Here is a 22,447-nt window from a genome sequence, read left to right as displayed (position 1 = left end):
ATTAAAAAATACGTGTAAAGTAAATTCATGTAATAATTTGAGAAAAATGTTATCTTGATTATTCTCCCTATCTTTTTTATATTTTTTATATTAATATATATTAAAAACAAAGCTACAGGAATACGTGCAAAGAATAGTAGAGTTTTTTTTTTTTTACCATATACTTTAAATGTTTATATTTTTATCGCTAAGCTTTATACTTATCTATTTTCTTTTATTTTCACAACAAAATTTTTTATTTTTTATTTTCACCACAATACTTTAACTCTTTACACTTTTAGCACTAAACTTTATACTTATCTATTTTCTTTTATTTTCACAACAAAATTTATATTTTTTTAATTTTCACCACAATACTTTAACTCTTTACACTTTTAGCACTAAACTTTTATACTTTTTTTTATTTTCACCACAAACTTTTTATTATTTTTATTTTCACCACAATACTTTAATTCTTTTCACTTTTAGCACTAAAATTTATACTTTTTAATTTTCTTTCCTTTTATTTTCACCACAACACTTTAACTGTTTACAATGTTAGCACTTAACCTTTTATTTTCTTTTATTTCCACCACAAACTTTTTATTCTTTTTATTTTCACCACAATACTTTAACACTTTACACTTTTAGCACTAAAATTTTATACTTTTTAACCACAAACTTTTTATTCTTTTTATTCTCACCACAATAATTTAACTCTATTCACTTTAAGCACTAAATTTTATACTTTTTGATTTTCTTTTATTTCAGCACAACATTTCAGCCACTTACACTTTTAACACTAAATCTTCATACTTTTGATTTTCTTTTATTTTTACCACAACATTTTAGCCTCTTACACTTTTAGCACTAAACTATTATGTGAATCTTTTTACTTTTAGCACTAAACTTTATACTTTTTAATTTTCTTTCTTTTTATTTTCACCACAACACTTTAACTGTTTACACTGTTAGCACTTAACCTTTTATTTCACCACAAACTAACTTTTTATTGTTTTTATTTTCACCACAATACTTTAACATTTTACACTTTTAACACTAAAATTTTATACTTTTTAACTTCAAACTTTTTATTCTTTTCATTTTCACCACAATAATTTAACTCTATTCACTTTTAGCACTAAATTTTATACTTTTTGGTTTTCTTTTATTTCAGCACAACATTTCAACCTATGTAGCACCGAAACGGGTACGGCAAATGGGTATGAGAACGATACGGGAACGGGGAACGGCAAAACTGAAAAATCAAGGATATGGGTACGGCAATAAAAAAAATACAAATATAAATTATATCAATTTTTATAGAGAAATACTTGAGACTCGAGAGATTATGTATAATTGTATATGTATAATTGTATAATACATGCTTGATCAGTGATCACTATTGAATGTTTAGTGTTTAATAATTGGTTTTGGAATAGAAAAAAATTAATGTTGATCAAATTGTATATAATATTAACCTGTTTGGGTTTGGGGAATAGAAAAAGTCCATTAAAAACCTTGATATTAATTAGATACCGTATGAAAACTTCAAATAAACGTTTCGGTATCTATAGAAAATTCAAGGGAACGTTTCATATGTGTTTCGTACGCGGAAACATTTCCATGAAGTTTCGGAAACGGGTACGGCTACCTGTTTGGAGTTTCGGTGCATCATAGATTTCAACCACTTACACTTTTAACACTAAATCTTTATACTTTTGATTTTCTTTTATTTTTACCACAACATTTTAGCCTCTTACACTTTTAGCACTAAACTATTATGCGAATTACTTTCACTTTCACAAAAGTTTGTTGTTTGTTTTTTAACAGTCGCGTTCAAAGAATAGTAACCTTTTTATTTTTTTTTATTTTTACCACAACATTTTAACACCTTATACTTTTAGAACTAACTTTTATACTTTTTGATTTTTTTTATTTTCACCACAATATTTTTAACCTCTAACCCTTTTAGCATTAAACTTTTATGCGAACTACTTTCACTTACACACACAATTTTAGACTGTTCATTTTTTAACTAATAAATGTCAATTTTTGTTTATTCTTAATCATTTAAATAATACATGTTTTCTTCAAAAAGTTTGTGGTAAGTTAACCTCGATCCATGAACGCACACCTATTTGTAACGCATTATCTTATCGTTATCGAAATGTCGTAATTAATATATTTATTTTATACATTTTGTTATTTCTATCAAAAACTTATTTTAATAGTTTTGAATAATTTATTCTGTTAAATCGTAACAAATATAGTGTCTCCCGGGACAACGCCCGGGTGACATATCTCGTTAAGTATAAAGTTGATATAATAGCAACTTACTTGCATTTTTGTTCATCATGAGAGTTAACATATTTTGTAAAATATCATTTGCAATTAGTCGTACCTATAAAGATGATGGTAAAGGTGTTAGAATATAAGCACATAAACATATAACAATTCACAAGTATGCAACGGAAAGAAACGTATATGCAATACTACTAATTAACAAAGAAGGAATCGAAATGTGTACCTTTGCGCAAAGCTTCCAATAGTATTATTAATAAGATTATTATTATTTAGGGTTTAAAGTAAAACCCCTCTACGATCACACACTAAACACCCCTATACCATATACTAGTACCCCGATTACAAACTCACAAACCAGAAAATCTTTGTTTTACTTCCGTTGAAAAGATTGGAAGAATACAAACTCTCAATTGTCATTGAACCCAACAACACCACCACCATTAATGCAAAAGGTATATGATTAATTAGTATGTGATCTACGTATGAAACAAATCAATACATAGAATTCGACTTGTTGTTTTGTTCTCCCGAGAGGAGGAGTATTATGTTTAGGGTTTTTACAAATCTAATTATCTCTTAAAACCCTTAATTCATGACCTCTTTATGGGAAAAGTATCTGTGGATGTATGTTACTTGTCTCCGATTACTATTGTATGAAAGAAACTTTATTCGTGTGTATTGTATGAAAGAACAACTCGTATCTGAATATTGTATGTAAGAGGTGACCGAATGGAGTAATTTACGGGTTATTAATTTGGGGGTTTCAACTTAGGGTTTTTTGTACAACAAATCATGGGTTTGAATATGGTTTTTTCAATTAGGGTTTTTAATATGGGTTTTATTTGAGGGTTTTCATCATTTATGGCTTTCGAATTAAAATTAGGGTTCAATCTACAGTAATTTCTGGTAATTAATTTGGGCTTTTCAATTATGCGGTTTCAATTTAAAATTAGGGTTCAATCTACGATGATATCTGGTAATTAATTTGGGGCTTTTGAATTACGTTTTACGATTTAAAATTAGGGTTCAATGTACAGTAATTTCTGGTAATTAATTTGGGGCTTTTCACTTACATTTTATAATTAGCTGTATTCTTTGTTTTTTTATTTATGTTGTAGTGATGGGAGAGCCTAAAGTGTTCACCCTAAACATCCATCACGATGGTATGTTTCTATTTAATCCACTGCGGTATGTTAATGGTCGGGAAGATGAAATTGAGACTGTACAGAGGACTCGACGTGAGTTGGTACTCTTCCTAGAGGGTGAAATTGGTAATTTGATAGAGGGGTTGTTCTATCTTTTAAGGCCAGGTGATTTGGATTCCATCATGAAATTAGAACCTCAGACTGATTTTGAAACGTTTTATGATCTGGCTGATACATATGGTACAATGCAAGTTTATTGTGACGACTTGGGTGTACAGTTGGATAACTTTATCCAGAATGACAAAGATGATCCAGAGGAGATAGAGGTAGAAGCACATAAGGAAGGCTTGTATGATACTGAGAATGAAAATAAAGTAGATGATGAGGGTGAAAACAATGTTGGTGGCGAGGAGACTGATGATAACAATGTTGGTGGTGAGGAGACTGATGACAACAATGTTGGTGGTCAAGAGACAGGAAACAATGATGAGGTTCATGAAGAGGATGAAGACAGTGATGAGGAATATGTTGCAGAGGATGAAGATGATGATGCTGGGTCTGTTGCTTCTTTAGACCACTTAAGTGAAGGGGAGGATGAAGTTAGGAGTGTAAGACAAGGAAAGCCAATTGCAAAGATTCCAAAACCCAAAGACTTACCCAGGATTGATCCAAATTATGTTGGTGGGCACAGTCATCTTAATGACAGAAACATCATACAAGAGGAACATGATGAATTCCTTAAGGATCTTGTTGAAGCACTGACCTCTAAGAAAACTGGGGAAGAATATGAAGACCCACTGCAGCCACCTCCTGAACCTGTTCCAACTTTTCCTGTGCATGACAAGGCAACACATTGGAGATTGAAAGAACCAAAGGTAACTTACTTTATTACTGCATCATTTGTTTATATTAATTGATAATTTGTTTATTACTTTATTACTGCATAATTTGTTTATTCTAAAACAATATGAATATAATTGTAGGTTGGTGAGAAATACAATAATGTGGAAGACTTGAAGGAATGTCTCACTTACTATGGACTTGCAAATGGATACTCTTTGTGGTTTGAAAGAAGTGGTAGTGACAGTTTGATTGCAAGATGTGGCAATAGGCCACTAAGACTTAGAGATGAAAGTGTGGGAAAACAGAAGAAAGATGGTGTGCGATATCAACCAAAGCCACAGAATTGTAATTTTAGGTTGTATGCTACTCGGATGTCTAAAGAGAAGACTTTTCAAATCAGGACAATGAAAGGTGAGCATACTTGTGCTAGGAACTTCAAATTTGGGACTTTAATTAATTACAGATGGATAGGCAGACATTTTGCAGATAGGATAAGGCAACAACCAGACATAAAAATGTCTGTAATGCAGGAGTTAGTGATGAAAAAATACAAGTGTTTTGTAACTCATACACAATGCAAAAGGGCAAGATCATGGGCATTGACTGAATTTGAGAAGTCATTAGAGGAGCACTATGCTCTACTTAGGCCATATGGTGATGCATTGTTAAGAACAAATCCTGGATCCACAGTCAAGCTTGGTACAACACAGAACCCAGATGGAAAGGTGTATTTTGATAGATTCTATGTCTGTTTGGCAGCTTTGAAGTTAGGTTGGAAAAGAGGGTGTAGGCCTATAGTAGCACTGGATGGTTGTTTTTTGAAAACTTCATGTACTGGTGAGTTGTTGACTGCTGTTGGGAGGGATGGTTCTTGAGCTTGCTTGAAGAGGATCTTCAGTGTCCAGAAGGTGATCAACTAACTCTAATGTCAGACCAACACAAGGTAATTCAAATACTTCAATTTACTTTCAATTATACTTTAAACACTTTATTTTAAATGAAGTTAATTAATTTCATAAATTTGTAGGGTCTAATTGAAGCTGTTAAGGAAGTTATGTCTAGAGCAGAACACAGGCAGTGTGCAAGGCACATTTATGAGAACTTTAAGAAGATATACAGTGGTGAACACTTCAGGAACTTGTTTTGGAAGGCATGCAAGGCTACTTATCCTGCCCAGTTTGAGGAGGCCATGAAAGAGATTAAGGTAGCTAATCCTAATGCCTTTAAATACCTAATGGATAGAAACCCCAAATCTTGGTCTAGGGCCTTCTTTTGGTTACACACAGGTTGTGAGGCTGTTGAAAATGGGTTTAGTGAATGTTGGAATTCTGTTTTGCTTAAAGTTAGGAATAAGCCAATAATAACCTTGATAGAATCATTAAGGGTCATAATAATGATAAGGTTGGAGGGCATTAGAGAGTTAAGTGCTAAGTGGGTTAATGATGTGTGTCCTGCTATTAGAAAGAAAATGGATTTAATTAAAAATGAGAGGGGTAACTGGTTGGTTATTAATGCTGGATGTAACAAGTTTGAGGTTAGGAATTACAAATACTCATATTGTGTGGACACAGAATCAAGGAGTTGTGATTGTAGGTTGTGGGAACTCAGTGGGATCCCTTGTGTGCATGCTGTGAATGCCATATTCAAACTGAATCAGGAACCTGAAGATTACATTTCAGGTTGGTTTAGGCTAGATATGTACAGAGAAGCATACAACTAGTGCCTTATTCCTGTTGGTGGCATGGACACATGGCAAATAAACCCTGACCACAATGTGCCATTGCCCCCAAGGCCTAGGAATATGCCTGGTAGGCCCAAGAAACAAAGAATCAGAGCTGTACATGAACCCAGGGTAAGTCACAACAGAGTCACAAGGCATGGTGCCATTATGACTTGTTCCAAATGTTGGCAACAAGGCCATAATATGAGGGGATGTAAGAATGAAGCTGTTCCAAGGCCTGCTCATATTAAGAAGCCAAGAAAAAAGAAGACAACAAAGGTTGGACAGGATGAAAGTGCAATTGGAGGGCATACTAATCAGTCATCTCAAAGAATGCAGAGTCAGTCAAGTCAAAGAAACAACAATGAAAGCCAAGGCCAAGGACTGCAGAATCAGTCATGTGAAAGAAACAACCATGAAACTACTCAATCATCACAAAGAAACAACAATGAAACCCAAGGTCAGAATAATAGCCAAGGATTGCAGAGTCAACCATCAAAGAGAAACAACATTCAGGCACAAACTGAAGGTAACAGTAAAGGAATGGGGAGTCAACCATCACAAACAAGTAACCAAGATAATGATACCTCAAAAAGAAGAAGGGTTGCAGTAAACTTGTTTGGGAATTCTAAGCCAGTGATCACTAATTCATGGGCTAGTGTGGCTGAAAGGTTGAGTGGGAAATCTTAAAGTCAGTCTCAACCAGTGACTAATAACCAACCAATCAGTCAAGACATGCAAACTCAACCCATATCAATTTCACAGCCTGTTCAGAAAACCATCTAAACTGACCAACCATCAAGTCCAGTTAGGATACAAAGGCAGTTACCAATCACCCCAGGGAGAAAGGTTGGGATTACAAAAGATGGCTTCAAATTTCCAACACATGTATCAAAAGGACTTGGTAAATAATTAACCTAATTTTTGTGATTATTTTAATATATTTCCAACACATGGATTTAATTTTTGTGATTGTTTTAATATATGCTTTGATATATTTTATACATTAATATTTGTAGAAACGGGTTGCATAAGAAGTGGGAATAAGTTAGGGATCAAAAGAGGTGGAAACTCATTTGGTAAGAACAGGGGGGGTCATAGTGTTGCTTTTGGGAGGACAATGAGTTGGTTAGGAAGTGGAATTGGTTCCAGTGGCACAATAATGCAACAAAGCAGACCACAAAGTGTTGAAGAAAGGATCACAGTATGTGCACCAAGAAGGCCTAATGATGGAGTTAATGCAACACAAGAGTCTGTGCATCAGGGAAGTAAGAAGCCTCCAAAACCCAAGAAGAAAAGCATAACAGTGAAGCCTAGGATTCTCAGCCAAAGAATTGCAGCCAAGAAGCTTGGAAAGAAAATCAAAGGACCAGGGGACAGTGAAGACAATGCAATTGTTTTGGCTGAAGAGAATGAGGTTGTTAACACTGCTTGATTTGTGTAACTAAAGTGTTGTCTGAATGATTGTATTGTATCTTTTGCTAACTATAATTATGTAGGTGGCAGGCAGTTTAGTGCATGACACTCTTTATTGTAATATGGTCTCTTTTGGTAAACTATGAAACTGCATATATGCCACTCATGTCTGTATGAATGAAGATGTTTAGTGGCAGTTAACTAATGCTGCCAATCTTGTTAAGTAACTTGGTGTCTTTTTTTTGGTACCTTATTAAACTGCAAATTTTGTTGCACATACTCATATAAACAGGTTCATATTATTGCACATAGTCATAAAAACAGGTTCATATTATTGCACATAGTCATAAAAACAGGTTCATATTACTGCACATAGTCATAAAAACATTCATATTATTGCACATATTAAACTTGCCATTACAACTTGGTTCTTGGTTCATAGAACAACCTAAGCACATTACAACTTGGTTCATAAAACATTACAAATAAACTTGCCATTACAATAAGTAGGAAAACAATTAAACTTAGTTTAACAAAGCAAGTCCTATTAAAGTTGCCAACACTGCCACAAATCCCACAAAAAATAAAACACTTTCTCCTTAAAATTCAAACCACCATTCGAATTTTTCAAAACCTCCAATGATTTCAGCATTTGCAACTTTTCTTCATCTTCTTGAAGCAATTGAAAGTTACCAGAAATCTTTGATCGAGAATGAAGGTCAAAAAGAAGATCCTTGTAGTATTGACATGGTAGTTCTTCATCTATGAATCTGAAACTGGTACAATGTCGACTTTTGACCTAATTCAACACAAATTAATTATATCATAAACAAAACCCTAATGGAATTTATTCAATAATGGAAGCTAACTTACATTAGGGCATCGTATGAATCGCCGGCCAGGATTCTTGTGAGTCCACGACGTCAGGATGAACATCCTTTCTCCACATTGACAGAACATGAGCCGATTTGTTTGATTTGATGATGAGGAAGATGAAGTCGCCATAGCGAAGAGAGAAAGAGAGAGAGAGAAGAGAGCGGGAAAGAGAAGAGAAAGGGGCGGGAAAGAATGAAGGAAAGGGGGGGGGGAAATAAGATATTTATAAAGTATTTCTCTTTTTTTAATGACGCGGAGGGCCAGATGGCATGTCACCGGCAACAATAAATTTTCATCCGGTTAGTTACATTATTCGTTCACTTTACCGGGTTTATTACATACAATACACACGAATAAAGTTTCTTTCATACAATAGTAATCGGAGACAAGTAACATACATCCACGGATACTTTTCCCACCTCTTTATATAAGACAATAATTAGGGTTTTAAATTTGGTGAACAAATTTAGTCAAAGCCTAAAATCCCCTTGTATTTTTCGGCCCCCTGTTAGTGTACAATTAGGAAATTTTCCAATTTACATTTTAATCATTCTCTTTTAATTAATAAACATTTAACCAATCGTTTATTAATTATTTCGTGATCATTTTAATTAATATATTTCTTTAATATATTAATTAATAATATAGAGTTACCGTATCATTTTGTGTGACCCCGTAGGCTTAAATTAATTCATGACATGCGTTTATGTAACGTAATCACATACCAACAGCTCCCACTTGAGCATGTTATCATAAAAGCAATAACATTGGTTAGCGTCTAGCAACACGCCAATGCTCCTGGAAATATTTAAGAATAGTTTCTTAAATTACCTATTTGAAATGATTTAGTCTTTAATATCCCTTTGTTTCAGATACTCTTGTTAATTATAAATATGGATCAATGTCATTTCATAATTTAACGATCATGCTTCTCATTTCTACAATTAATCAAGATTACCAAATTAGTCAAGACCACCTCTTGAGTTTATTTGGGTATGCGCATACAAACATCTTAATTAATCAATGAGGGCGCCAAATGATATCGTACTTCAGTTGCAAATTGAAGGAACAAATCCTGTATTGACTACAAGTGTCTAGCCATGTCGTTTCTCAACATTTCTGAAAATAGCCCTTTATTACACCTTTGTTCAAGACAGTTAGAACTATATCAAGAAATGCAATCTACACATGCATACCTCACTTGTATCTCAAGTCTAAGGATAAATAAAGTAACTATTTCCCGAATTTCACTTAATGACACCGATCCATAAAATGACAATTCGTTAAGTGAGGTAAGTTCGATATTCACCTTTTTGAATATCATGTGAGTTTTGTACGATCAAAATATTCCCTTAAATATTTTCACCAATCTCTCACATTTGCCTTAGTTTAACTATATTCCATATAGTTAATCGACAATGGACGCTTAGAATATTTCCAAATATTCATGGATCTAAACATGCAAATATAGGACACAATTATTATAAAATGAAAATACTTATACCGCATATAAAAATTTATTTATTAAAATAACAATTGTTTAACATCCCATTATCCAAATACCAAACACATATTACATGATATAACTAGCAATATCTAAAACCTATGCCCACGGCATGCTTATTGAGCTTTCCTTTTGATAATGCCTTTGTAAAATGATCCGCTAAGTTACAATTTGTGTTAACTTTACTTCTACCTTTTTTTATGCATAAAGTTTTTAATTGAACCTTTATAGTAAGTTTGTAAAAACAAGTTAAAGATTACAATAAGTACATAATCACTTTTATCAACAAAAATAATAGATCAGTAAAATAATTGTCAAATATGAAAGCAACATATTAATGTGAAAAAAAATTTTTTTTTTCCTTTTAGAAAATGGCTTAAAATTGTTTACCATATTGAAACTTTGACTTTAGCTATTTGGTATGGAAAATGATAAATGTACCAAAAAAATATAAACATACCATGTCACACTGTATAATCTTCATAGCATGCTGTATAAGTATATATTGTACAGTTGTGATAGATTGTTGTATGAATACAGCTAACAACCCAAACCTTGTATACGAAAACACACGATACAAAGGCTTCTCCGATGTACCAGCGACCCATTCGGGCCGATTCTTTCCGTCTTCTAAATAAATACGAGTCTTCTGAATATGTGTTCTTTTTACTATATTTCCTTTTCCCAATTGACGTAACAAAATTATTACTGTTTTTCACCACTTTCTTTCATTTCTTTTATGTCTTTCCATATATCATGTTACACACACACTACTTCTCAATTGTATAATACTAAATAATAATTACCAATAAACCCTAATTATCTTTCTTCTCACACACTTTCTATATCTGTATCTATATATATCACTTAAGGTAATAATAAAGTACCCGACTTTCTTGTTTATTTTATGTAATGTTGATTTGGGTCTTCATTAAATTACTTTAATTTAATTCCCCTTTATTTTGATTTCAAAGATCTGATTGATTTCTTATCTGGGTGTTTGCTTTTTAGGGAAATTAAATAAAATAAAAAAAAGATTGTGTTTTTTTATTATATTTATTGAGGAATTGAATATATGTCCGTCAATCAATCAAGAGGTGCTGACAAAAACGAATTCAAAAGATCGGGTCGATCCGGTAACCCGAATTCGCCAAGAAACTATCCCGGCGTCGGTGGTGGGAAGGGTGGCGGTGGAGGTGGCACTACCACCGCCCCTCCTTCCGGTACTAATTCTTATTCCGGTAATAAAAGGTAATATTTTTATTTTCACTTTTAATTTTTTTGGTTTTATTTAGTTATTTGATAGGAAAAGTTTAATAAAAATTTGTTTTTTTGATTTGTTTATTTTTAGTTTTAAGAAAGTGGTTGCTAATAATGCTCAAGGAGCACAGAATAGAGGACCTGGTTCGAACCCGAATGTAAATTCGAATTATTCGAGTGGTGGTGGGAGAGGTGCACCTAATGGGCCACATAATCAACCGTCGTCAAGAGGTATGCTTTGAATTTTAATCTTACAAATGCGGCCCGAACACACCCTCAGTCTGTATACTTTTTTTCTTTTTTTTTTTTTTTGTAGAAAGTGTAAAGTTGCTAGCTTTATAGTTGTGATGGATCAAACAGGACTAGATTTTTATAATTATTGTGCTAGTTTACGATGAGACTATAAAAATATCTTTAATTATGGTTTCATGAAGTGTGATTATGTTGTAAGGTTTATAGTAGTTATGCCATATGTTATGGCTGCTAGGTGAGATTGTGCTCTAATTGTCTTGATTAGTGAGTAGATGTGGATTTAAGTGTTAGTGTTACTTAGGTTTACTTTACTAACAACTGAGTAAATTAAGTGGCTTTGTAATTGCGGTTATGTAGAAATATGTAGTCAAGCTCAATTTTCACTATATCGTCCCCAAAAAGAAGCTCGTGTGGTAAGTGGGTGTATTTAATGGGTTATGAGACAAATGTGATCAGATCATTGATGCATGTCTCAATGTTTTGGTTTAAATGGTTAATTCTGCTACACTGATTATTATTATTATTATTATATTATACAAAGGTTGATTAATTGTATTACTTTATACCAAAAAAAGGTTATTATGTTGATTATGTTGGTTCATTGATATGAACTACCATGAATTACCAACGAGTAAACCAGTTTACAAGAGTAAGTAACACAAAACCTCAGCCGATGGGAGTTGGCTGTTAAAATTAGATATGCTGGATTAGAGCTCTAGTAGCTCCCAAGTTCCTCAGAACACACATATAAGTCTTGACAATTAAAACCTAATGGCTCGTAGCCTTATTTAAATATAACGCACACATGACTTTTCTTAGTCAAACTAGTTATAAGAAAACGACACATAGACCCGTGAACTTCTCAGCTTTGGCTTTTCTTCCTTTTTCTGCTGTAAACTTGGTCCCAAAGCTCTCCACTTCCACTGCCATGAATCATATCATTCATGTTAGATCAATTGGTCATAGCTAACCAGGGAGGGTGAGTCTTTGTCTCAGATGTATTTGGCTTTCAGGGTATCCTCGTGATCATTTTCAAACCTTTCTCTAGAAACTCCATGATGTTTACCAACTGAGTCTTGAACTTGAGACCCGAGGACAACAAGATGCCTGACCACTATTAGTAATTGAGAGAGTAAGCATTGAGTATAGAGCCAGCATATGACTGTGCAATTTTGGGTACTTCCACTTATGGACTTTGGGTATATTTAGGTGGCAGTACTACCCAAACAGGTTGAAATAGGCGATTTGAAAATACATTTTAAAAAATTTTGGGCTGGATGATTTAAGCCTTGCATGGGTCTCAATGGTTGTTCCAATATTGAAAAGCAGTGAACTCTCTAGAGAAAGTCGGTGTTGTCGTTTGTATTAGAAGAAATTGAGACTTTTGGATATCCTTTTTTGTTTCGCTTTTAATTGCTTATCCAATTGAAAATCACTTTTTCTTCAGATTATCTTCGCTTTATTCCATTTTGCATCTTATTAATCTATTTTAAAAATATTTAATCAATATTTTATTGATGCCTTGTAATTATAAATGAGTGGTGATATAAATTAGTATTATGTGACAGTGCTGTTAATCTTTTGTTGGTACAAATTATATAGTAAAGTTTAATACAATAAACAATAGTTTATAGTTATACAAAAGTTTATTTATTTAATAACAATCTATTTTTTATATATGTATGTGTGTGTGTGTGTGATCTTAAAAAGAAGTTTATCGTGTTAATCGGTGAGAAGTTGTGCTTGGATCCGCTTTAGGTGTAAATGAGTTAATTGGTAAAGGCATCATGTTTTCTTAGTTATTTTTATCTAAAATGTTTACTCTTTAATATTTGTATTGTTCATCATACAAACTCTTAGGTTATATATATTTGTTTCCATCTAATCAATAATTTATATAATTATCATGCAAAATCAAACCGTAACTGCTTTAACATAACAAAGAAAAGAAAGGAATTTAAAGACATCATATGGACTATGGGCAAAATAAAATATTAAATGTTATATTATTGAATGAAAGTGCCATTTCAGCCCTTAATAAATTTCCCGTTTTAACCCAAATCCGTTTTGACCAGTACTCAACCTGCCTATTCTGCCACCTCTAAATCTGTGAATGTAATTTCTTGTTTTTTTTTATGATGTGAGTGGTACGTGGAATGTCAGAAGTAATGTTCCTAACCTGCCCATATTTTCAGCTATGGAAGAAACTGCGATGAAGTTTTTCTTCCCATAGAGTTGTGTTTGTTAATTAACTTCATTTTAATTTGGAGAATTGCTTGCAGTTATTTCTACATATATATATTTGTGGAGCTAAAAATTGTGTAAAAGTAATTGAAGTAATATAGTAGCAAATCTTATAATCTCTCTTTGTTTACATTGTTAGTATATGTGAGCTTTTTTAGTTGCAGCAATGTGCATCTTCTGCTGACATTATTATCCTTATTTTATCTTTTGTAGGAACACCTGATACTTCTTTTTTTTGTCGTTGCCAACTTTATCTTTTCTGTTTAATTTTAATTACTCTGCAGGAACTTCTGATGTTTCATCTACAGGGGCTCCTGCAAAGTTGGCGGATTCATCAGTCCAAAAGAGCAGCCCAGGCCTGCCAAAGGCTCCACAAAGCCATCCAGCTTCTCACAGTTCTGGCACCACTGGTGCCACAGGTTCCACCACTCCTGTCAAGGGTACGACTTTGAGTGATTGTGCTGTTAGATTTGCATTATTATCTTTGTTGCTTGTTATTTTCCGAGTTAAACACTAAGGTACCATTGATGGAACCAGATAAAGGTTGGAGTGAAAAGAAGTGTTTGTTTTGTCCAATGAATAAGTGGCCATTTTCGCAGTATGTGGCTCTCTTTTTTACACAATGGAGTGGAATGAAAAATTACACGATAAACCAGTTTTGTCTATGTTTTTTCAATGATAAAATACAGAGATTTAATATTATACGTTTCCTGTCGTCTTGTCTTTTTATTAGTCTTAGTTAGGGTTCTAAATTTCCAATGAGAATTTATATATTATATTTAATTTTGCCTTTTATTTTAGCTTTGAAGTTCAATATTATTGATAATATATGGAGGTAAATCCATATACTGTACCTGAATATGGCATTGGATATTCATTTGAAAACTCATCCCAAACAAATTAAAATAATGGAATGTAATGATCTGTTCCATCACCTTATCCTGTTACTCGATCCGTTCCATCTCATTAGTTTAATCATTCCAGCCCACCAATGACCAAATTGACCGTTAATTATGTATTCCGGGTTTAAGCCTTAGTTAATTTAAGAGTGGATAAGACTTCTCTTTTGATGTGTTTTGTCTTCGTGCTTAGGTTCCGGGGATGCTTCCAGGGCTTTTCCACTTCAGTTTGGATCTATTAATCCTGGTGTTATGAATGGAATGCAGGTAATTTGCATAGCTCTGTGCAAAGGGGCACCTATAAAATGTTATAATTTTGACATGTAATGTAAGTAGTTTAATTACCTGTTTAAGAAGCTATAAATGTCTTTCGGTTTTTGTAGGTACCTGCTCGAACCAACTCTGCTCCTCCCAATTTGGATGAGCAAAAACGGGCTCAGGTATGTTTTTTGTAGTTCTCTGTCTCACATGTGTCTGTTAATGACATCGATTCTTATATGTGAAAACACCTTATTAAGAACAATGTATCTGCAAAAAGTCTTGTGATAGACAAACTTTAGAGTCAAGGGACTCCAGCCAATGCATTATCTCAACTTCCTAGGGTGATGATTGGAAAATAAGTGACTGTTTTCCACAATCATGTTTATGTTTGATACTCAAATGACCATTGCTATATTTGAAGGTAGTCTATGTTTTTGAATTTTGCCAAAGAATGTAATTTAAATCTGTATCAATTTATTAAGAAAGAATAAACAAGCTTTTATGTTTGTTCTATACACATGAGTTTTACATGTAAAATGGATATTATAAAGCTAGTGGGTGTTTTTTGAAAAGTGCGATAATTTTGACTAGCTTCTACTCATTCAAATATTGTTACTATTATATTACAGGCGCGTCTTGATTCCTTAAAAGCTGCTGCTTATCAAAATCAAGCTGCTTCAAAACAACACTTAACAAGAAAAGATACCAGACCTGTTGATCAGCCTAATGTCTCAGAGGCCCCTCCTACCTCAAGAGATAAAAAGGAAGTGCTTTCTTCAGCTCCCCCCGTTACAGTACACTCTCAGAAACCAACTGGTCCTCCTGTACCTTCTGTACCAGGGGTTTCTATGCAAATGCCATTTCCCCAATCTCAAATTCATCTTCCTTTTGGTGGCCCAAATCCACCATTGCAATCCCAGCCCATGGTCAATACCTCATTGGCAGTGCCACTCCCCATGCATATACCTCAAGTCCAACCACAGGTATTTGTCCCGAGCATCCAACATCATCAGGGGATCATTCATCCAAGTCAAGGTTTGACTTTCTCACCTCAGATGGCTCAGCTCGGAAATATGGGGATGGGGCTAGGACCGCAATACCCACAACAGTCTATGGGGAATCTGAATTTTGGTGGTGCACGTAGAACAGTAAAGATAACTCACCCAGATACTCATGAGGAGCTACGGTTAGATAAAAGGACCGATGGCTATCTGAATGGCGGGACATCTGGTTCAAGACCACACCCTCATGGGCAGCCTCAGTCTCAGGCGGTTCCATCTTTTCCACCTTCTCACCCGATTAACTATTATCCCGGATATAATCTCAATCCCCTTTATTTCCCGACACATGGTGGTACACAGAGCACTTCTGGTTCTCAAGCACCTCGGTTTTATAATCAGGTTAGCATTTTTATTAATATTTTTAGAACTATGATATTGAATTATATGAATGAGATAATAAGCTGTAATAGAATTTTCTGTAGAAGATAGTGTTTGGACGTACCTCTTGCTATTTAAAGCTGTAATAATCAACTTTTTAGGTGTTTGGCTTTGGCAGCTTTTTGTTATAAATAGAATTAGTGGTTACCAAAAAGTTATTTTTATTTTTTATATAAATTTTTTTCTTGGATAAAAAGTCAAGGTTCTTTTGTGAAATGGAAGTAAAACATGAATTCGGGTAAAATAATCGACAAACAGCGTCCATCGCAACTACGCAATTGCAAGAGTGGAGCTCTGCACAACGAGTACCCTAGTAATCAGTTTTGTTGCACCTGGTATTATGTCAATAATCCACCACTGATTTTTTACTGGTAGTTATTCAGAAGCAGAATCTATAGATATTTGTACCAAAAACCGATAATCAGTTCATTAGTTCCAAACATAAAATCTTAAAACCCTTCAGTTTTTGTATAAGATAGGGCCATAACATGCTTATGAGGTTTTCGGGTAATAGCTGTTGTGATTTTGTCAACTGCAGCCTTCTAAACAGGTGACAGTAAAACCGGCAGTTTCACACGTTGAAAAGGTTGCTGGTTCATCACCGAGCATAGAGAAAAGTGACACTACTAAAAGTCAAAAGTCAGTTACAGAAGGTACCACTGGTCAACCTCATAAGGATTCAGAAACGAATTCTGCTAGCTCTTTACCGCATTTGGAAAAAAGTGACATTACTAAAAGTCAAAAGGCAGTTGCAGAAGGTACCTCTGGTCAACCTCAAAAGGATTCAGAGACAAATACTGGTAGCTGTTTACCACAATTGGAGAAATGTGACACTACTGAAAGTCAAGAGGCAGCTGCAGAAGGTACCTCTGGTCAACCTCACAAGGATTCAGAGACAAATGCTGGTAGCTCTTTACAACAATTGGAGAAAAGTGACATTACTAATAGTCAAGACGCAGTTGCAGAAGATACCTCTGGTGAACCTAATAATGCTGGTAGCTCTTTACCACAACTGGGGAATTTGAAAAATACTATTGCTGCTTCCGCTCCTGTTGAGGATTGCGTGCCACCTGTGAATAGTCTGCCTGAAGTTGTAAAAGAAACAATGTTTGACAGATCTGGATTGCTTCAAGAGGAACAGAAGCAGCCCGGGAAAGAGGTCTTTTCTGTCCCTGTAGACAAGGTATGTATTTAGAGCTTTCTTGATTGATTATTTCCTCTTAGCATCGTTTTCTTTACTACTTCATGACTGGAATATAAAAAGTCCCAAATATTGAGGTGGCAAATGGGTTTTGGCCAACATGGAAATAAATTTATGTGCGCTTCAAAACATGTCAGGATGGGTTGACTTGAAACACTTGTCATAATTTATTTATTAATATCTTCAGTGTCAAATATGTTTTTGAAAATTAGGAGTCTTATTGTTTTTGTAAGAAATATATCTACAGGTTTAATGCATTAAAAGTACGTTATTAGGCAAAACCCATTTTCACCTTTTTATCTCTAGCTTTTCTTTTGGTTTTCTGTTGCTATTTTGGCTACTTAGAGATTTAGCATAACCAGAATTGGCCTGTTTGTATGTAAATGGGATAAAATTGCCACCTCCTCCCTCTCTTCACAACTGTGTTGTAAGAAGCACTTTTTCGCACCAGTGTCGCCGTTTTATTCTTATTGCCTTACTGGTAGGAGCAATTGACAATCTTTGACTTGAATTAGCACTGTTATTCACAGATCGATGGGCAATCTTCCTTTGTTTCAAGCTTATCAGTAGGACATCTTAATTCCAAGGATATTGGTGTTCAAGAAACATCAAAGCCTTCTACTCTTTCCATGCAAACTAGCAATAAAGCAGTGCCTTCAAATGTTGCTGATGAGTCTGTTTCCAGGTGTGAGAGTTATGAAAAAGACGTTGACTCTACCGAAATTATTGGTTCTGGAACCCATCCTGATAACCCCCTTTTAGGAGGAGAACCAATAGCTGAAGTTGTTGTGCCAGAAGAACCAGTCAAAGATCCTGCCGACCAAAATCAAGATAGCACAGTCTCAGATGCAACTGGTGCACAACAAAAAGAACCCATTAATGATACTGACGATAAATCATCAGGGTCAATTTCCACTTCTGATCATGGTGATCAGATCTCCAATCTGGATGATCATTCAAATAAGTTTAATGGGAGAGATGTTGACCAAGTCAATAATCCCGTAACGTCAACTGAAGAGTCACCTGCCATTTCACTTTCTGTTCCAGAAGCACCTTCAGCTTTAGAGGTAGAAACTACAGGCCCGATTTCTCCATCTTCTAGTAAAGTCAAGGGTAATGCATCTAAAGGGAGGAAAAAAATAAGAGAGATCTTGAAAAATGCTGATGCTCGCGGGACTACTTCTGATCTTTATAATGCATATAAACGTCCAGAAGATAAGAAAGATACTTCATCTGCTGTAGAAAATCCATCAGTTAATTTTCCAGAAAAAGAGGTTTTGTTGGATGAGAAACGTGGTCCTACCAAATATGAACCTGATGACTGGGAGGATGCTGCAGACAATTCTACTCCCAAAATGGAAACAGGTTTGAAACATCACAGTGAGGATGACAATGAAGGAATGACAAAGAAGTATTCCAGAGACTTCCTACTGAAATTCTCGGACCACTGTACTGATCTTCCTGTAGGTTTTGAAATAACACCCGAAATAACTGAAGCTTTGTCGGTATCAGGTGTCAATTTGGTTCGTGATTCGTACCCAAGTCCAGGTAGAGGCGGTGACAGGGCAGTGTCAGGGCCACGGCTTGACCGTCGCTTAAGTAATTTAGGTTTAGATGTCAGTTGGAATAAAGGGCCAGGAACAATGGCTCCAGGAACCATGTCTCCAGGATGGGACCCAAGAGTTGAAATGAATTTTCCTGGAAGAGGCGTTAACCATGGCGTGTTACGAACCCCACGTGGTCAGCCACCTGGTCAGTACATTGGTGGCATTTTATATGGACAAATGCAGTCCCCTGGTCAACTAGGCGTTCCTATGCAACGAAATAACTCAGATTCTGATAGGTGGCAACGTGGTACTAATTTTCAGAAGGGCTTAATACCTTCTCCACACACCCCAGTGATGCATAAAGCTGAAAGAAAGTATGAAGTTGGTAAAATAACCGACCAAGAGCAAGCAAAACAAAGACAATTGAAAGGTATTCTGAACAAGTTGACTCCACAGAATTTCGAAAAATTGTTTGATCAAGTCAAACAAGTCAACATTGACAATGCCGATACTCTATCTGGTGTTATTGGACAAATATTCGATAAGGCTTTGATGGAACCGACTTTTGTAGAAATGTACGCCAATTTTTGTTCTCGGTTATCTGTGGAGCTTCCTGATTTTAGTGAAAATAACGAGAAGATTACTTTTAAGAGATTATTATTAAATAAATGTCAAGAGGAATTTGAAAGAGGGGAGAGAGAAGAAGAAGAAGCTAATAGAACTGAAGAAGAAGGTGAAGTTAAGCAGACAGAAGAGGAACGGGAGGAAAAAAGAGTCAAGGCCCGAAGACGCATGCTGGGTAATATTAGACTTATTGGTGAATTGTACAAGAAAAGAATGTTGACCGAAAGAATTATGCATGAATGTATAAAGAAACTCTTAGGCGTTAATCAGACCCCTGATCCTGATGAGGAAAATATCGAGGCATTATGCAAATTAATGAGCACTATAGGGGAGATGATTGATCACCCAAAAGCTAAAGAACACATGGATGTGTATTTTGATATGATGCTTAAGTTATCAAATAATATGGATTATTCTTCACGAGTGAGATTCATGTTAAAAGATGCAATTGACCTTAGAAAAAACAAATGGCAGCAACGAAGGAAGGTTGAAGGTCCAAAAAAGATCGACGAAGTGCATAGGGAAGCTGCTCAAGAACGTCAGGCTCAAGCTAATCGATTGGCCCGTGGACCTAGTTCCAACCCATCGACTAGAAGGGCTCAGATGGACTTTGGACCTAGAGGGTCGAACGTTTTACCTTCAACCCCTCAAATGGGTGGTTATCGTGGATTACCCCAACAGTTTCGGGCTTATGGAAATCCAGATCCAAGACTTGACACTTTTGAGACTAGGCCATTGTCGGTTCCTTTGAGAACCATGAATGATGACACTATTACCCTCGGGCCCCAAGGTGGTTTAGCAAGGGGAATGTCAATTAGGGGCCAGCCATCAATGCAAGGCATACCATTGCATGACGTGGACTCTAGAAGAGGAGTTGCTGGTCCTAATGGTTATGGTTCCATGTCTGAGAGAGCAGGTTATGGGCAAGAAGATTTAGCTTCAAGATGGTTTTCTCGGCCAATTTATGACCCATCCAATATACAGGAACAAAACATGAACTATGTGAACAGGGACACGAGGAATGCAGGCCGCGGTTTTGTTCAGGTTTCACCATCATCACCACCTGAACATGCCAGAGTGACTACTCCACTACAAAGTGGTCCTTCAGATACGGTCATGTCTGAAGAGCATTTACATGATAAGTCCATAGAGACGATTAAAGAGTTCTACAGGTATTGCTCTTGTCTATAGATAAGGAGTCCTTCTATTTGCTTTTTAAAAGTAATTATCCTACTCTTGCGGCTGCTAGTCACCATAATCAATGTTTCTGATTAATTTTGAGTCATATTGCTATAGTCGGTTCCCATACAAGCTGCAACAAAGGGTAAAATAATATATTTTATTTGCTTATTCTCTAAAACTTAGTTTGAGATGCTTTTACTACCATTGAACAGAAAATCTGTTTGACAATAATCTTCTTTGGTTAGATTTGTTAGTTAATTCTTACATATTTGGTTTTTTCAAATATTCAAATAATGATCATTTCTTAAATTTATACAATAAAAGAGTATTCTAGAAAAATACATAGAATTATAGGAACTCTTTTTCTTAGAGGAGATGATAAAGGAATGCTTAGAGAGACATCTACAAAATGCTCACCCAAGTACTCAGCGTTTAAAACATCTATTTCAACACAACTAGATTATTTGTTTTTTTTAAGAAGCTTACCATTTTGTTAGTCAATTAACTTCATTTATAGACAAGACAAAGCAGCAGTTAAACATCTATTTTGGATAAATGTCTACATTCTTTATGTTGTTGGAGTATTGATATATTGTTTTTTTTTCCAGTGCAAGAGATGAAAAAGAAGTTGCTTTGTGCATCAGAGATCTGAATGCACCCAGTTTCTATCCATCGATGATATCCATTTGGGTCATTGATTCTTTTGAGAGGAAAGACGTGGATCGGGAATCACTTACTAAACTTCTCGTTAATCTTGCTAGATCTCGGGACGGAATTCTAAGTCAGGAATCGCTTGTTAGAGGGTAACAAATACTTCGCATCTCTCTATGTCGTGCTTTTTGCAACCACATATAGTTTTAGCTGTTGGTTTAAATTTTTTGGATCGACAAATTCTGCATCTAGGTATTTCATCGTTTAGTATAAAGTAAAATTTATACTAACTGCAACCTAGCTGATTATAAAAGGATAAAGTAAAATTACTATATTACTAAATTTTGTACGCTTGGTTTAAGAAACTTTTTCGTAAAGTACTGGGTATCTGATCATTGCAACTTCTAACCATTAAAGTACTTCCAAACGCATCTGAATCGCAATTATTTTAACATAGCATACTAACTGTATGTGGTTTTTGTTACGTCATCCAGATTTGAATCTGTTTTATCAACACTGGAGGATGCTGTGAATGATGCACCAAAAGCTGCAGAGTTTCTTGGTCGTATCTTTGCAAAAGTGCTTTTAGAGAACGTCATCCCTTACACAGAAGTGTGGCGTTTGATATATGAAGGTGGAGAAGAGCAAGGAAGACTTGTGGAAATAGGTCTAGCAGCCGAGGTTCTTGGAGTCATTTTGGAGATCATTAAAGCAGAAAAAGGTGACCCCTTTTTAAATAATATGCGTATGGGTTCTGATCTTCGGTTAGAGAACTTCCGTCCTCCAACAATCAAGAAAACGTTGAGGTTAGATAAGTTTATCTAGATCTAGATCATAAGTAAAGATGCTCGTTTTTATCTTTAGAAGGATATATTGATAGCAGTTGGTATATATTTTTTAGGAAGGTTGTTTTTATCCTTCATTGTTCTAAATTATTATCAACGCTAAAAAGATTAACTGCAATCTTTAAAGGTTCAAATGAGCATCTAGATTTTACTTGCTGATCCCACGGTTCTATATTTGAACATGTATTTGCTTGAAGTTTTAAGTCACATTTTTGTGTGCGATATATTTGAACATTTCCTGTTTACAATGAA

At 34.9% G+C, this 22,447-nt stretch overlaps 1 protein-coding gene across 2 annotated transcripts; it reads left to right on the top strand.

Annotated features, from left to right (window-relative positions):
- The first annotated feature begins 10,584 nt into the window (after positions 1-10,584).
- LOC122598371 (eukaryotic translation initiation factor 4G-like) lies at positions 10,585-22,447 on the top strand. Of its 2 annotated transcripts, none has more exons than XM_043770964.1 (11): positions 10,585-10,662; positions 10,802-11,041; positions 11,142-11,281; positions 13,855-13,986; positions 14,639-14,712; positions 14,829-14,885; positions 15,336-16,106; positions 16,684-17,328; positions 17,877-20,689; positions 21,308-21,502; positions 21,845-22,447. In XM_043770964.1, the coding sequence occupies exons 2-11, from the start codon at positions 10,866-10,868 to the stop codon at positions 22,173-22,175; spliced, it is 5,334 nt and encodes a 1,777-aa protein (XP_043626899.1). In that variant the 5' UTR covers positions 10,585-10,662; positions 10,802-10,865; the 3' UTR covers positions 22,176-22,447. The 2 variants fall into 2 exon arrangements, with proteins under 2 accessions (XP_043626899.1, XP_043626898.1); XM_043770963.1 differs by having other exon boundaries at positions 13,831-13,986.

This window comes from Erigeron canadensis, chromosome 4, assembly GCF_010389155.1.
Source record: "Erigeron canadensis isolate Cc75 chromosome 4, C_canadensis_v1, whole genome shotgun sequence".
In the NCBI taxonomy this organism is placed as follows: domain Eukaryota; kingdom Viridiplantae; phylum Streptophyta; class Magnoliopsida; order Asterales; family Asteraceae; genus Erigeron; species Erigeron canadensis.
The sequence above is the reverse complement of the archived record's forward strand: the minus strand, read 5'-3'. Positions and strand labels throughout refer to the sequence as shown.

Excerpts from the sequence above, each read along its gene's own strand:
- LOC122598371 (XM_043770963.1), top strand. The coding sequence starts at position 10,866 with ATGTCCGTCAATCAATCAAGAGGTGCTGACAAAAACGAATTCAAAAGA. Across the intron at positions 13,987-14,638 it reads TTCCACCACTCCTGTCAAGG|GTTCCGGGGATGCTTCCAGG; the intron begins GTACGACTTTGA and ends CTTCGTGCTTAG. Across the intron at positions 17,329-17,876 it reads TTTCTGTCCCTGTAGACAAG|ATCGATGGGCAATCTTCCTT; the intron begins GTATGTATTTAG and ends TGTTATTCACAG.